Source organism: Orbicella faveolata, unplaced genomic scaffold (assembly GCF_042242905.1).
Source record: "Orbicella faveolata isolate gen_17 unplaced genomic scaffold, um_ofav_v1 contig_46, whole genome shotgun sequence".
Taxonomy (NCBI): domain Eukaryota; kingdom Metazoa; phylum Cnidaria; class Anthozoa; order Scleractinia; family Merulinidae; genus Orbicella; species Orbicella faveolata.
Window position 1 is genome coordinate 13,100,470 of NW_028301576.1, and position 17,783 is coordinate 13,118,252.

Sequence of the window (17,783 nt, forward strand, 5' to 3'; positions counted from 1 at the left end):
TACGCACTTGCATAGAAAGAGCAGATATCTTCAAGCTCGCCGAGTTCGTCGAAAGCATTGAACTCGAAGTTCTTATATTCCACCTGAGCTTTGGAATTTGCGAGACAACGAATAAGATTTTCGCTTCTCGCTTAATCGCTTCTCCTTCGTAGCGGCAGTCATCTTGTTTCCCAGAAAACAAAATCATGATTGCGCATGTCCAAGCTCGCTTTTCAGCCCGGGCTGAAATTCTGTTTCGATTGCATGAGATTTTTTCCCATTTTTCAGCCCGTTTGCCAGGTTTTTCAAACTGGGCAAGGATTTTCAGCCTGGGCTGAATTGCTGCCCGGGCTGAATCCTTTTCCATGTGGTCGCCAATTTGATTATAAGAGGATTTCTTTCAGAAGCCGGGCTGAAATTCGCCATGTAATCAGGCCCTTAAACACGGCAGAAACTCGACTCTGATTCAGACTTCGTGCTAGAGTCGTACCAAAATCAATATTTACTGAAGCCACGTAACTATTCTCCTAGTAACTCCCTACGAAAACGCAATCCTATCAAAATACTTTAATAATTTATGAATTTTGTTTGGCGCGGCAGAAACACGACGTTTGAATTGCCGCCGTGCAAGAGTCGTGTAAAGCCTGCTTCTCATATCCCGCCGACCTACCTGCAACGTAGTCGCCGGTTGCAACTGCCGGTTCCATCTGCGATGGATCGCCGTCGTACTCTAATTGGCGCGGAATGCAAATCGAATTGGCGCACTTTTCAACCATTCTACCTGTAAATATGGATCGAATCGTCTTACTGGAGTACGTTGCGTCCGCAGATGACGTTCACATAAAATATTTTCATCGCTGATAATCGCCGACAACCGCCGGTTTGCCTACGAAGTTGAACTCAGCTCAACTTCGCAGGTAAGCCGGCGGTCAATTATCATTCGGCGATAAATGTTCACATACGCCGTAAAGGTGTCCCAGGCCGTGCCGGTGGCTATGTCCCTTATGAGAAACAGGTTTAACACGTCAGAGCTTGTCGAACTTAATTGCTTGGGGAACCTAATTCAAAAGTTTGATTCAGACGCCGTACTTCTGCCGTGCTTTTGTCGAACTTAATTCCTGCATGGCAGAAGCACGACGTCTGAACTAGGCCTTAGACATTTTAATGTTACTAATATTCAGACTCAGGTACTGCTCACGCGGAGCTCTTTAGGGAGGTCTTTCTATTCTTTTCCTTTGTTTCACGTTAATGGTTCCTCTACCGTCTCTTTGTCAGAACGTTAAGTTCAGAACAGCTCCGTTCTGGGATTCATATAATCCTTGTAGTTGACTGGGGTGAGTTGTTGGAAACACCACTTGCATACATGACATTTGGGCAACTCCTTTTTAACTTGACGTGTCACGCAATACTTAACTTGGTCTTTCCGGCCGCCTTATTGTTTGCAAAACGCTGGATTAAAAAGTTCCCAAAGGGAAAAAGGCTAGTATGAACTTTGGGTAACCGTAAATTGGCTATCGGCCAATCCCTAGCATATCCCATGAGCAACATCACCAGCAAGCTTGATAAAATAGCGTGTAAAACATGATAACCGCATACGCGTAATGCCATCCTTTTCTCCGTTACATCTGTCAGTCATTAATGTTCTCTGTTTCAAATGAAAGTAACACAGCACAGTATGTCGGTCCTCTGAATATACGCGTTCGTGTGACGTACCCTCGGTTTAAAAGTCTGCATATGATGGCAGCCATAATCAAGTTTTCGTACTCGCAGTCACAACACTTTCAATATTGCTTAACGCTGGTCTGACGTATTAGTACCAGACTGATAGGTGTATCTCGGTAAGAATCCATCCTCAGTTATGTTTTCTACAAGCACACAAAATGTTGTCACTATTTAAATTTAAGGTGCACGAAAGCGCAACAGAACAAAAGAGCTTTGCGAATGTGGACGAGCTAGATAAGTGCATGTCAATTTGACTCATTTTGTTTTCGTGAAGCAAAAAAAAAAAATGTAACTTCTGGTATGCATATTAACAAGAATGCAATAAAATGAAGCTGCTAGAGCTTCCCTTTTACAGTTCATTTGTAGCCGATAGCAATTGCAAGAATTTTGTAATAGTTAAAAAAAAAGCTTGGCCTTCCGCAGGTTTTAATACAGCACAACAAACACAAAATCTTTTCTGTAGACAACGTGATCCATATATTGGTCAGATTCCCACTTGTTAAGCTCACACCAGTGCTTAATGATCTGGTAGTTTATGGATGCACATTGGGTCATCGACAAACATTTCTGTGCACATTCAATCATTTCTCTCGTCTGGAATAAGCTCAGGTTATGGCCAATCAACACGCGATCGAAATTGGTAGAAATACCTCCAATAAAATGTCGACCATCTCTGTTGTCATATGATTTCTCATTTGTCTCTTGAAGGTGAGCGTAAAAGACCAGAGCGATGAAGTTGAATATCAGCCCTTTCTTCATCGTTTGCATCAAGAGCGCTGGTGTTTGCTCCAAGAAAGAATTTGTAAGATCGAATGGCGTACAAAAGAAGGAAAAGAAGAAGCCACCGACCAATTTTATGAGCCTGTGATGTTATGAGTTGACATAGCCTAAAACAACATCATCACATCAATAGGGAATAAGGGCAAATGGTTCGTGTAAATCTTAAAAAAACACTACTCATAGCCAAATTTAATTAATTTTCGCGTCCAAAAGTGATATTTTTTCAAACATCTTACATCATATGCTCCGTTATTGCACTTGGTAAAGTATGAGGAATTCTTAAATGTATTATCTTTCCAGAGGAGTCTTAAAATTCAGATTTAATGAATCCAACTACAAAAGGAAGCCTGAAAAATAGTTATTCGAAAACACCATCCACGTGCACACAATCTAGCCTCTCCATTCCTCGTTAACTATTTTCGATAACCAGAAAAAAGAGAAAAAAAGTAGTCAAGTGGAAACCTTCAAGTTTGCCATTGGCTATTTAAATAGTCCTGAGAAAGCTCACTACAACTTAACGTATTGACAAACTAGTTGGATAACTGTCTATCCTCACAACAAAAGCTGTCCACAGGACGTATCTTTGTTTTCTTTCAAACAGGTGGCAAAACCGAACCGTCTTCACCTTAGCAGTTGTATTTACTGTTTCCTAGCCAACTGTCCTTAGCGTTAACATTTGTGTTTGCTCAAAGAAAACCTATTTTCGTCTATACCACAGAACAGAGCAATAATGTAAATAGAATGGAATATCCAATCCACCCCTTTTTTTTTATCAAAGACTGTGTGTTCATATAAGTACGAAAAGCGAGTCTTGAAATCATCACAAATGATAATTTAATTTTCTTCACAGTTGTTTGGTAGATATCTTTCTATGTTTCATTCGTCAAAGGCTGTTGTCTAGAGCAGCTGCACTGATAGTATTAGTCCCCAGGACAAAAACCCACTAGATATTATAAGGAAAATAATTTATACTGCATACACTGTGTCTTTTGGCGGGGGATTACTCTGATGTCTGTTGCTGCAAAAGTGATGTGCAAGGTATTGATTAGAAGAATATCAGGTGGTGTTGATGCAAAGCTACGGAAGGAGCAAGCTGGTTTCAGGAAAGGAAGGAGTACGATAGAGCAGATATTCGTTCTCAGGAACATCGTAGAGCAAGCAGTGGAATGGAACTCCAGCTTATATGTATGCTTTGTCGACTACGAAAAGGCTTTTGACAGCGTTCACAGGAAAACCTTGTGGAAGATCATGGAGAGTTATGGGATACCGTCGAAGCTTGTCAGAATGGTCAACGTAATGTATGATGATAGCCAATGTGCGGTTGTTGACGGTACAGGTCAAACGGACTGGTTTGACGTGAAGTCCGGCGTAAAGCAGGGGTGTAACATGTCAGGGTTTCTGTTCTTACTCGTAATCGACTGGATCATGAGAAGAACAGTAACGGGTGCTAACACTGGCATTAGATGGAAATTGTGGTCCAAGTTAGACGACTTGGACTTTGCTGATGACATTGCTCTTACATCCAGTACGAAATGTCAAATCCAACAGAAAGTGAAAAATCTCAGCACTAACAGCAAGAAAACTGGTTTGAAGATCAACTCCGAAAAGACAAAACTCCTTAGACTGAACACGACCAGCAATGAGAATGTTCAGGTTGACGAACACGATATTGAAGATGTAGAGAGTTTTGTGTACTTGGGTGCACACATCAGCAAGTCAGGTGGCACAGAAGAAGACATCAAAGCAAGGCTAGGGAAAGCAAGGGCTGCATATAGTAAGTTAGATAGGATCTGGAAGAACAGTCAATTTACCTACAAGACTAAGACCAAAATCTTCAAAGCTAATGTCATCTCGGTGTTGCTGTATGGTTGTGAATGCTGGCGAATGACCAAAACAGATGAGAAAAAACTGGATGCGTTCTTACACAAGAGCTTTCGTCGGATATTAAAGATCTACTGGCCAATGCGGATAACAAACGAGGAGATTAGAGCAAGAGCAGGAATGGAGACAATAAGCAAGCAAGTGGCAAGGAGGAGATGGACGTGGCTGGGTCACGTCCTCAGAATGGATCACCACTCACATCCACGAATTGCTCTCACATGGGTACCTGAAGGCAAACGGAAACGGGGTCGACCGCGCGAGACTTGGAGAAGGACTGTAGAAAGGGAGCTGGAAAAGGAAGGTTTAAGAACATGGGCAGCAGCAGCATCGGCTGCGGAGGACAGAACAGCCTGGAGGCAGAGAGCTTACGGCCCAATTCTCCACTTGGAGAACGGATAAATGATGACTGTGTCTTTCTTGATTGATGTTTTGTTGCCTTATTCATAATAATGGTAACATAGATAGAGGACGAGTTCTTTTATATAATTTGTATTTGAAGTTGTCGACGTTCGAATTCATTTCTCTAGGAAAACCAGTCACCGTCTGATTCATCTGTCGTTACCAATGCACGCTTGATTCCACTTCATAATTTTTTTTTTTTTTTTACCACACCCTATGTTAATGCGGCCTCATGGTACACAAAATCAATTGCTAGTATTTTCCAATGGTGATCCGGTTTTTGAAATTCCAATAAAACGAGTGCCATGGTTTATTCTCTTTTAAAACAGTTTATTTCAATCACTCAATGAGTGTGTCCTGTCTCTGGTAAAGTTTATCTTTTGGCTCTATGACTGAAAATTGTCTCAAAAAATAGGGTATTATAAATTCTACTCGTTAAAGTTACCGTATACCTTTAGAGGTTACTCACGTCCAAGGAATGTAGCGCGTCCGATTGTGACTCTGGATAACTAAACCCCATATCAAATTAAAGCTTATAGAGCTGGCTATCAAACTGTACCAATAATTTAGAAATAAAATGAATTGTCCAATTTTTCACGACCTCTAAATGTGAGCGTCTAAATCACCGTTTGAAAGCTACAAATCAAGGGAATTTGTTCGTTTGCCCTAAAAATTTGGGCAGTAGCTAGGTTGACATAGAAACAGTTACTAAAACATGTCTTTTATTTCCGACTATTTGTTTTTCGCGGTAGCATTAACTGTGATAAAGAGAAAAACGAAGACAAACTCGACAGAATGACCTATAAAATTACCTTATACCTACTGGACTGAAACTCCATTTAGACCTACTGCCTTAACATACACAGGTGTACAGACTGTGCAGTGCTGCACTAGCTTTGAAGTTTCCGGTGTTCTCGTAAAGAACACCATTCACCGTGCCGAGGTGTGTCATTGTTTAAACAGGAGGCCAGCTGGGATAGAGAAGAGTTCAGACAAGTCTTCTTCTCAAAGATTGAGCCATACAGCATGCACAGTACAGCAATGAACCATTTTATTGTTTTCATCTGTTTAGTTGCGTCCAGGGAAGCTGCTGGGAGGTAGGGACTCATTTGCAGCATTGAAGAAAAGAAGAAATGAAAAAAAGGCAAAAGAAATGACGCGACATTGGCGTGTAACAAAAACATGGAAAACTTAAGACTTAAACACAAATATATCTTAAAAGTAACGAAAATTTCTTAGAAACTAAGTTAAGGACGAATCTTCTCAATACGACGAGTATTTCGTCGTTCGTAGTCACGAGCCACGCCAAAATATGTCGTTCAAAATTTTTATAAGTTTAATCTGTTCTTATATAGCTCCTTTATTAAAACCAAAGGACGGTCATTTTCTGGCCTAACAGTTTGGTTCTAGCTTATAAAATTTAGCACAATTATTTCATTTTATTCTGGTAAGTTCAGATTGGCCATGTTAGGGAGTCAATCGAAAAAATTCTAGTGGCAAGAATTCGATCACTAGAAAAATGGGGTGGAACTCGCAGACATGAATTGCGCGTTCGTACAAGGAAAAGGAATTTGTGCGGCTCCTCCAGGATGCTTCGACGTTCAACATCCATTCAATAACATTTTCAATTTCTTTGTCTTTTATAGCTGAACTTGAATGTGAAGACAGTTTTTAAGGGTTAAATATCATATCGGCCTTCAGCTTTGGCTACCGAACATGTCCAATGCTTGTGAGAATGTCTGTTCAGTTATGCTTCAAGCATAAGTGACGCCTAATCATTTAGGGCATTTATAGCAAAATCCACGAAGTGTTTTCATTTGCATGCCAAAGCTCACCAATGAGTATAGTTCACCCCTTTCTGAAATATACTTTGTCTTTAAACGTGTTCAACGAAAATGTTTCATGCTTGCGCCACTTTTGATTTTCAGAAGTCCTTTAGCGGCTGCCTTGAGCCATGGTTTTAGGGAAAAGCGCTCCCTTCCAGCACGCCAGCTTTTGGTTGGCTACTGGGGACAAAATGCTATTGGAACAAGAGTCAGCCGACAATACTGGGAGAAGGACCTGCGCTACTTCTGCAATAATCACAAGTTTGATGTCTACTTAGTGGCATTTGTACACCGGCTCTTCAGGAATAACAGGAACAGAGGTATTGCCATAATATTAAGAGAGGGTTTAAGAACGACGTTTACAGCAAACGACAGTAATTAACAAATAAAGAAACCTCGACTGTGCTCTGTTCTGTTGTAAAGCACGCAGGAAGCGGTAGAGCACGAAGGAAGTGTAGGGGAAAACACAAGACGTAGTCGAGTGTCTTTCCCCACTTCTTGAGTGCTCTACTGCTTTTTAAGTGCTTTACAACAGAACAGACCACAGTCGAGGCTTCTTTATTTGTTTTATGATAAAGAATCCGATAATTTCCCTACGCATTCGGCTGAATTTTCAAACCAAACTTTATTTTCCAAACGAGTAAAAGTGGCGTCAGCCGTGCACTGTTCTCTGATAAAGCGCGCTAAAATAAGCCAATCACAATCCTTGTTAGAATTATTCGAATAATTTGATTGGCTAACGAAGCGACAGCCGTCAATCACAAACTGGACTTCAGCTAAGCTTTCAGTTTCGAGTAGTTTCGAGCGGCTTTCGAGGGAAGAACGATGCCTTCAAAGTTCGCTTTTTAGTTAATTTTTAAATACGGATCGAAAGGCAGGTAAAGGTTGATAGTCCAGCCGTATTGTAGCCCATGAAAACGTGCACTTTTCCAGTGGAAATTACGAAACGAGGAGTTCAAAGCTTGCGGATGAAAAGGCGAAATGCCGAGTTAAATTTGAAAGGAGCTACAGTTATTTACGACTTGTAGCCGCTTGCAGCAAGATTGCCCGAACTAGCGTAAAAGTTAGAAAGACTACACTCAGTACACTGCTCCCACCGGTTCTACTCCGAGCACAGAAGAGAATATCAGAGCAAGCTTTGCACTGAGCACTCGTCGGTTCACTTCGCTGAGATGACCGGAGAACGAGCGTTACTACACTGCACGTAAGTGTTGTTTGAGCAATTGAGCATTTTTATAAAAGTAAAGCTTCTCATCATAAACAGAGACAGTTCAATTGTTGTTTTCTGTCATTGCTTTACTTCTTAAGTATAATTTCTGCCTTCGTAACAATTATAATGTCTTTTATCAAAGCACTGTTTAGGTTGAGAGGCGGGAATCCAGCAAAACTTTTTTTTTAGTACATTTTTAACACTGCTGTTGCTAACAATGGTCTCCGTGAGCCACATTTACTGCAGACAAATAGCTCGTTTCCATTGCGTTTGTCTGAGTCACAGGAGATAATTAATTTGGGTCAAATTTGTCAAAATTCCGAAGCAAAAATTTGAAAACCAACTTACCGTCATCAACCCGTGCTCTGTTCTCTGATAAAGCACGCTGTTTCAGCCAATCAGAGCGCGTGCTATATGGAAACATTTTTATAATCACCTCTGATTTTTTTTTTTTTTTCGTCTAACAAAAAATCCAAGACAAAAGTAAAAAATTTCCTATTAATTTACAGCGAATACAAATATTTTTTTCATTTTAGTGCATAAATGGCTAGACGGTAAAAGTTAATCTTTGCGGTTTGTCACAAACGTCTTTCTTAACTGACCCCTGAATAAAATAATTATGAGTTTAACTCTACTAGAAATTCGTATGAACAAGTTTTGTAACCATCTAAGCTTCATAGAAACCAGTCAGCCCGCTGTGCAAAAAGATCAAAGTAGAAAACAATTAGACCTGATCGTGTTGCGGTGGACAGTTTTGTAAATATGATTCAGTGTATGAGTACGAACTGGAACATGCTTTGAAATGTATCCAAAACATTTCGTCGGTTTACACCTAGTTTACATTACGGTCGGTTAAAAGAGATTTCCACCTAGAGCTTGGCGGCCTAAACGGAATAGTTGGAAGTGAGCGAATCTAAACAGTTTGTTACACCAATCCACAATAAAACTTTCACTTACAATTGACCAAAGGAGGAGGCTATGTTAGTCTAGGTGGGTTCCCTGACATCAAGGTGGCAGCCAGTTTTACCCTGACACCCCCTTCACATTCGGTGCAGACAGTCTTAGATACCTTAAAGGGCTGGAAAGAGAACAATATAGAATAACAATAGCTAATATTAAGCTATATACTTTCATCGCACACTGACCAGACCGAATTCCTGGAATGAATTTTGCCCATCACTGCAGCTACGCACCGGACACCCAGAACCCTGATGCTTTTGAGTGCGCTACTATCGGCGGTGGGATCAGAGACTGTCAGAAGCTTGGTAAGAAAATGTTGATATCTCTTGGCGGGGATACTTGTGATGGCAGCCTGGGAAGTGCAGAAAACGCAAAGAAACTTGCATACTACATATGGAATATGTTCCTTGGAGGAAAGGACATGCAGGATAAAAGGCCATTTTTGTGGTACAGAACAATTTAGGTCATTGTAGAAACCCAACTGGTTACAGACAGCTTATACATATAGAATATCGTTCTTGAAGATGATTTCTAGTCCGTACTGCGCAGTCTCGCACCCTAATGTTTCTCGACGGAATGCGAATCGATGTTGTTCGTTGCGAACCACATACCTTATCTTTGAGGCCTTTCAAATTCTTTTTTCAACAGCTTCATTGATTTTTACAACTGCGAAGTTGTCTCATCAAGTGATATGAGAAAGAACGAACCATAAAGCTTCGACCGCTTCACATCCATGATGGTGGTTGTTTTGAAACCTTGAATTTACTTCATGTAAGCTGTTGCGAAATGTTTAACTTTTGGGATGTCTTACATGGAACAAAACAAAAAAACGCAAGCAAACTCTTAGACTTGCTGAAAGGTCTACCCTGAAATTCATGAGGTCGACTTGTGGCAAGTCTAACAAACTCTAGAGACTGCACAGTGCGGACTGGAAATCATCTTTAACTATGGTTCGTTCATTTGAAAGCGAAGATCAACTTGGATTTGAGGGACTGGGTGAAGGTATAGAAGTGGTTTTTCCGCTATCAATCATTTTTTCTAATCTCAGATCTCAGCTTGATCGATTGAAAAAAATAAATGACGGACAAAATGTAGAGCAATATTTCATACTAAAAAAGATGCATAGTGAGTTTTTCTATCGTTCATGACACAATGATGCTTTTCCATACATTAAAACGGTACTTTTGTACGGTTGTAGGTTAGTGACTTTTGTACTGGTATTATAGTAATAAACATTTGGCTTATTTTGCAATAACCAACAAACATTTTATCCAACCAAATTAACAGAACGAAGCAAGAGGGGTCAGGATATCAAACTTTACACGCTTAAGAGAGCCAAACACTCGCTTCAGGCCTGTACCGGTATCTGTAGTAAATATGATATTTTCCTCTCTACAGGACAGTAATGGACGGGGTCGATCTGGATATCGAGATAGGAAGTCATAATTACTACCCAGACTTTGTTCGTGAGATGAGGCGGCTTATGAATACAGACAAACGTAAACAGTACCTGATCACAGCTGCTCCCCAGTGTCCCTTTCCTGATAAATGGATGGGACCTCAGATACAAGGCTCTGCACTAGAGGGTGTGTATGTAAACTGCTGGCAGTCTGTTTTTCTTCGAAATTCAGGAGGGGTTATGGGGCCAGACGCTTTCGTTAGTCTTGAGGGAATGGGACGAGATATGGACATACTACTCTTGTCTCGCCTTCTTCCCTACTCAGCCACAGCCATACCGCCCTTTAATTTACGCGATGGCTAAGTGACCCTTAGAGAAAAAACCGGCTGTCACCAGACTGGTTTGTATACAGTCAATCGTTCAATCCATTCATGCATTCATTCAGCCATTCATCCATCCGTCTTCTCGTCTGTTCGTTCGTCACCCCAACAACCAACCAACCAACCGACCAAATATTTTTGGTGTTAACTGAATACTGACAAATTGCCCACTTACAACCCACAAAGGAATGAAAACAATAAACACGGAAGCTAAACTATGGAAATGTTTTGAAAGGATCAAGAGGCTATCTCTCCGACGATTTGCTCCGAAAAGATAATATAATGTTCAAATCATTGGCAGTTAAAACGTGAAACGTTAAATTGGCTTTACTAGAATGGTAGGAACGAGGAATGAAAGAAGAAACAAGGTACCAGGCAGTAATGACGTTGCTGTTTTTGTTTTCCTGTTTGGCAGAATATGGCAACGAATTTGACTACTTGTTTATTCAGTTCTACAACAACTACTGCTATCCCGGAGATCAATATTTTCTCCCTGTGATGGACACTTGGTTAAAGTGGGCACGGGGTATTCCCAATGGCCCTCTTATTGTCCTTGGTCTGCCAGCAGGACCCGACGCTGCTGGGAAGCCGCATTACTACTTCCCGCCAGATAAACTGGCTGCCGTCTACAAGGTATTATTCATTGATTAAAATCAAATCTCCTATGGTTAGCTGTGAAACCGTCATTTGCATTGTTAAGGCTAGCCCTCAGGGTAAGTAACAATGGACCTCATATGTTGGCAAAATGAGAAATCCCGCAATTTACACACTGCGGGTGGACATTTTCTGACGTAACAGTGGTTTGTAGAAACTCCTAAAAACAGAACATTTCACCTCGTTATTGATATTGATCTTAACCAATTTTTCTGTTTCTGTAGCAAATCCGTGACAAACCTGGCGTTGGTGGACTTATGTTCTGGGATTGTTCCTGGGTGCAAAACAACAACGTCAACGGCAAAAACTATGGCACGTATGCATTTGAACTTCTGCAGGGAATTACGATTCCACCCTCGCAGGTGCCAACCACGCATGTCCCTCCAACGAAACCGCAGACAACGTGTACGGCAACCCAGTCAACAACAACAGGAAAGCCGACGGCGCCCCAAACCACGAAGTCACCGACCCAAAGTCCTGTTACTACAACAAAGCCTCCTACTGGTGAGCTTGGTATTATCTTGCCTTTACATCTCCAGATTTTACCCTTTTGTCGCTTTATTTGTTTTGAGATATTTTAATCTCAACCAGTCCCCTTTTGCGATCGGGTGCACTGATGCACTCGAGGCCATTTTGTGACAATAAGTTTAAAGTAGAATCTAGGAACAAAATTTGTGAATTTTAGCATAAAAATCTTTGGCCAAATTGTAAAATACTGAAAGCAGTCTTTTTAAAAGCGCAGCGAGCCAAGTTCTAAGCGCGCCCTGAGAAACTATTACGCTTTTGTTGTTTTTGTACCAACTTCTCTTGTGTTCTATAAGTCGAAAAATATCCTCTAAACATGGATCAGCTATTAATTCCGATCGCAGAAACGAACCTAAGTGAGTAATGTTGGTTTGTGTTATTTAGGTCCAGTAGACTGTTCAGTGGATGGGTATTATTCTGATCCTGTAGACTGCTCCAAGTTCATCGTTTGCTCTGCTGGTGTTGCCTATCACAAGAGCTGCCCTCCAGGCTTGAAATATAACAAGGCTAAAAATCTTTGTGATTGGCCCCAAAATGTGCAATGTTGAGACGAAATAAAGCCAATGTGACGTATTGATGTAGTTATTGTATTGCCAGTCTCTATTCCTTTTTAATACTGCATGTACTGGTAGCCATTCGTTTTAATATCTCGTGCTGTTACCTTTGAAAGAGATAAAAACAAAAGGAGGATTGCCACGTGAGCTTCAAAGCCTCTAGGAGAGCACCTGGTCCGAGAAACAACAAGAATTACAGAGACTCAACTTTTTTAACCATATTGGTAAAAGACCAATGTTACGAAAAATTGTCTAAGTCTAGTTCCAGAACAACCTAGAACCGGAAGTCATTCAGCCGTGACCAATTTCTATAAGAACATTCCAGAACATTCTGATCCTTATGTAATTACTCAGATTAGAAACTGTGTTAAACTACTTAATTTAGCTCCTAATAGAAGTCTCTAGAACTTTAAGCCTCATGTATATTAGGGCGAGAGTTTCTTCTGTGAGATTGATTGATTCAGATTTGAAGAAGCTTAGTGCTGTAAATTCGTGTAGTTACCTTACGGAAATAAATTAGTTTGTTGCTGTTACCGGCGATCCTGAGTTCTGTCTGGAAACAACCCTGCTCTTTAACAATACTCGTAACAACCAAATAAAATTAGCTTTTTCTCCGTTATCATCGATAATATGTAAATAATTTTGACGGGAATGATGCATTTCTTAGTCCTTTGGTCCCTTAGAATATCAGATGCGTTTTATTTGCAGTAAGTAAGTAAGGTCTTTGTTTACCGAGGGTACGTAGCACGAAATAAGATAAAACACTGATAAGCAAGTGACCTTCCTAACATTAAATACAGAATAAGAAATAAAACAGATGTACTAGCAAAATTTAGTGACAAAATCAGAAGTTTTTCTCTAAAATATCGAGTAAAACTATACTTAAGAGCCAAAAGTATTTAAATTGCACAATATCAGTATGTTAATTTCCAATGCCACTCCCCAAAAATGACGTTACTTCAGTTGATGCAAATTTGAGAATAAAGTCCGTACACTTCAATTTATTACCGTTTTTTCTAAGCAATTATTACTACATTCTGTGAAGACACAATAGCAGAAAGTAGGCAATCTTGATCACGCTTTTATTGGACTCTGATGGTTATGAAATAACCACTTGGCAACGATACTTATCTTATTTCTTTCTTTCGACGTACAAATACACGTTTGAATATAAATACACGATGTTGAGGGAAGAATTCTACAATGATGAAAAAAGCTTGAGGGATACATTTTTACGTAATATAACAAAAACGAGGCTCGGTGTATAATCAAATATCCAAACACCGAGGAAAATGCTTAAAACACGACGTACACGATGATGAACTTTTCGATTTGATGAAATACTGTGTCTAGTGTTTGATACATCGTTTCGTTCGAAAATGGGTGAAACCTGTATCCTAATTTCAATCTCGGATCTTTTAAACTATGGTCGCCGTTATGATTTCCTTTGCTCAAACTTGATGAATTCAAAAGTTTGAATATTCCATTTTTTAACCCACTCTCTTTAAAATCTATAATTTTAGAAATTCAGCAGTTTTCGTCACCATAAAATGGTTACTTTTTATTACATTGTCTATCATTTTCATTTGAGTGTTACACCTATAGCTTGCCGCTACACGTATTTACACAGCCGCCTGAGGTTTGTTACTCTCCTTTTAAATACGTATATGCTAACAATCTTCACCTTATGGCTTTGAAGAAACGATTTTATCATGTTGACTAAAATTGGGAAAATGTTTGAATAAAACTTAAAAGATGTTACGAAGACTTTGACCCCTTGATTTCAAAGATGTGTTAACTGTGAAGCGTAATGTAATCTCGAAAGTAACACGTTTTGTTTTTCCTAGATTCTATTCGTTGAATTATTTTTACTCCAATGAATCCCCACTCTTCACTCTCTGTCTTATGTACAGCCACCCGCTCTGCTGAACAAATTAAAGATCGGATAGGGGCTTCCTCCCTCCGATTTTTCATGAGTAAAACGAGCGGTTGTATACAGGCTGCTTTGCTCCTAGTAAAACTGAAACAAAGAACTTAAACTATTGATCGATACTTCTGTGAATACTTATAAACGTTATTACGTTATCATGTTTCACCAAGCTAAGGAATACTAATCTTGCACTGAATTAAGGATGTTAACACGAAAACTCCTATGGACCGTTTTTTGAAACTTTTACTGCCGTCATCTAATGTTTTACTTGCGTCAGAAATGCACGAAAAAGTGTAGTTCATCGACATCGAAAAAGTTTGAAAAGTTTTAGGCATTTGTAGAAAATTGTAAATCGTTATTATTTAGGGCCTGTTTACAAGGAGAGAGGGTTACCTTAGCAAGCGCGTTACCTTAGCGCTCGCACATTTCCTCTTTTTTTTTTTTTCATCGTCGTTTTTACAAGGCAGCTGAGGTTACACGGGTGGGCGGGTTACCCTACCTGCGCGCTAGGGTTACCCTGGCAGGCGGGTTAACCTTTTCTCTTGTAAACACTCCAGGTAGGGTTAACCCGCATACTCGGGTTAACTTTCTAATTTTTTTCCAAGCCCTTTGAGTGTAACCGCGCATTAAGTTGTCCCGGGTTGTAGGGTTACCCTATCTGTGAAATTTTGCTTGTAAACCTGGGCTATCTTTTGCCCTCCAGCTAGGGTTAACCTCCTTGCTAGGGTATAACCCTCCCTCCTCTAAACAGACCTTTATTGACTGCACGAGCTCATAGTTTTTTAATTAACAGAGAATTGAAAAAAAAATTGTAATTTAAACAGCTTTGCAACATCACGGCAATTTTGTTTGCCGACCTTTCTGTTAATTTTAAGAGTGTAAAAAAACGAAAGCGTAAGAAAGCAAATCCTTGATGATGATTTCCTTTTCCTGGGTACATTTTCTTATTATAAGATTGCAGGATATCTACATTTGCATAATTCCCCAATCGTACTGTCTTAAGAAATATTAAAAAGATGGAAATGAAATTGAAAAAGATATACATAAAAACTGAATTTTGTGCATGCCCCTGTTTCACATTTGGTCTCAGTTCCATAAGGTGCTGGTCATGGAAACATGTAACACACATTTCTTATTGAAGAGCAAATGTTTGCTCAAATTTAAGTGTAAGGCTTAACAGTTCTGACATAACGCTTTTATGAACGCTGTTACAAAGAATCAAATGTCGGCAAAAAAGTAGTTTTCGAAAAAAATCCAAATAAGGACCAAATGTTCAGCTGTCATGATGATTGACACCTAGCAGTCAAATGCGTGTGTGCAAGGCAAATGCATTAAGACGCTTTACAAAAAGGTGCCCACTTGAAAAAAAAAGTTCAGTTTAACAAGCGTTCAGTTCCTCAAGTCAAACAAGGAGCACCATTAACACACTCTCGAGGATCATGAGTTTTAAAGTGATATTTAGACTCGCACTTCTTTATTTCGTTCTTCTCGAGTGGGTTATTGGTCATTCATGGATGAGTTGTCCCAGGTGAAATTAAAGCGTGAAAAAAAAAAAAAAATGGTCTATTGTTCCGGCTCAACATCTCACTTTGAGCAAAAATGAATAGCCTTTTGTTCTTGGTACCCTTGAGGGACTTCGTCTGAAGCCAAGCCAAAATCACCGTCATTGTTCGGAAAACTTTCGGCACAACAATTAAGCTACACTTGAATCAACTCAATTTTAGTAAAAAAAAAGCTAGAAAGGTGGAGTCGTGATTCACAAAAAATACGTTGAGAGTAAAGCGAAAATTATTAAAGAGCGGAGAAACGCTACCCAAAACATCGCGTCTGTAATTTTAATTAGTGGGATATTTGTTCCCTGATTTCTTTCCGCTAGAAATCACTGTGGACATCAAATGGTCGGCGAGGAAAGATGCGCGAGCTTCGAAGCGCTGTTAAGAGCTTTTAACCTCTGGCCGAATGCTCGACTGAAAGCAATCTCTCCTCCTGCTTTTCAATCCGTGGGTCGAACGCGGAAACAGCGGGAGCGCGAAGTGAGCGGCTTTGCCGCTCGATTATCGCGCTGGCTATTTTCGCGTTTATCCTACACTGATCTTATGGGTTTAGAGTGTAAGAGAGCCTGTTCGCAATCTAGCCAAATGCGAACTTCAATTTCACTCCCACGCGTTTTGAGTTTACCAGGTTAGAGCAATTTTAAAGCAAAAACATGCCTTACTTGTCGGCAGCTTTTACTTTCACTTTTAAATACACGTGTACAACCGCCACCCCACCAGCCACTCCACCGCAACTATTTGCACCGACAGGATTACACCAGTACCATCTCCCCTCGGGAGAATTTCTCTTCCATTCAGTCTCTCTGATCGTTTAACTTTCGCACTCGTATGGTAATCGGAAATTTCAAAAACTCTTGTGAGCATTTAGAAGCTTATACTGCCATTGTTTCAAAATGGCCATATAAGACCAATCTTAGGTCTTATAACAATGCCTATTGTTATCAATGTTGAGCCGGTTTTCTTGATACAGGCCTGAACGAGACTCGAACTCATGACCTCTGCGATACCGGTGCAGTGCTCTACCAACTGAGCTATCAAGCCATCTGGGAGCTGGTCAGTATGCAAACTGAACGTTCAGGCCTGAATTTTTTTCAGGCCATTAATTTCACAACTACTTTAGTTGTGTGCATAACTGCGATGATCAATCATGTCTTCATATCTTTCTCCGCAGTTCAAATATATGATCTTTCATATATTCATTTACATTCTTCTTCATCTACGGGTATATTTCGAACTGACAATGTGACCTGCTCCCATATGGCTTGATAGCTCAGTTGATAGTGCACTAACCGGTATCACAGAGGTCATGGTTTCGAATCCCGTTCAGGCCTGAATTTTTTTTTCAAGGTTTAATTTCACAACTGCTTAAGTTGTGTGCATAACTGCGATGATGAATCATGTCTTCATATTAATGTCAAATTAAAGCCTGCGCTTGACCTCGTAACGTTTAGAACTTTCATTGAACTTTTGGTGTGTTACTGACAGTGCACTTCTGCACTTCATGTAATTCCCAGTTAGCGGGACACATGTTCTGGTCGGCCAGCACATCGTAATGCTTCTGTTGAATTTTTTGTTGCTTTCTCTGAGGGTTTTCGCCATGTTCCCCCAATTTTCCACCTCCACAAATATAAATTAATTGCTCTTAAATTCCAGTTTGATATGGTATTTCATGTCCACACGACTGTATCAGTCGCAAATAAAATTTTAGTGACTTTATTAATAATGCTTTGCTTCAGCAACTTCTGGTGACATTCTAAGGCCTTAAATTTTTTTTTTTTTTTTGTGACTTATAATAAGTTCTTTTAAACCGTTTTTTATTTTTATTTTATTGGAAAAAACCTGTTTAATTGATCATTTTTGGCGTTGTTTCTGTTGCAGGATTGTCGACGGAATCCACTTCAGTTCCCATCGTCTTTTTGGCAAGGGGTTTGCGAAGGAACCTGGTGGGCAGTGGTTACCATGACAACAGTAGGGTAAGAAAATAAACATCTACTATGTAAATATCAGAGGATGAGAAGAGGGACATACATT

General features: G+C 40.0%; 1 protein-coding gene across 1 annotated transcript; it reads left to right on the forward strand.

Moving 5' to 3' along the window:
• Positions 1–6,663: 6,663 nt before the first annotated feature.
• LOC110041313 (uncharacterized) lies at positions 6,664–12,800 on the forward strand. The gene is made up of 6 exons (XM_089276696.1): positions 6,664–6,907; positions 8,946–9,204; positions 10,156–10,343; positions 10,952–11,169; positions 11,415–11,694; positions 12,100–12,800. Exons 1-6 carry the CDS (start codon positions 6,664–6,666, stop codon positions 12,261–12,263), a joined length of 1,353 nt encoding a protein of 450 aa, XP_089132822.1. The 3' UTR covers positions 12,264–12,800.
• Positions 12,801–17,783: the final 4,983 nt, after the last annotated feature.

Bases quoted from the DNA above. Each gene is read 5' to 3' on its own strand.
- LOC110041313 (XM_089276696.1), top strand. From the start codon at position 6,664: ATGCTTGCGCCACTTTTGATTTTCAGAAGTCCTTTAGCGGCTGCCTTG. The intron at 6,908-8,945 runs GTATTGCCATAA...CACACTGACCAG, and splicing joins CAGGAATAACAGGAACAGAG to ACCGAATTCCTGGAATGAAT. The intron at 9,205-10,155 runs GTACAGAACAAT...TCCTCTCTACAG, and splicing joins GATAAAAGGCCATTTTTGTG to GACAGTAATGGACGGGGTCG.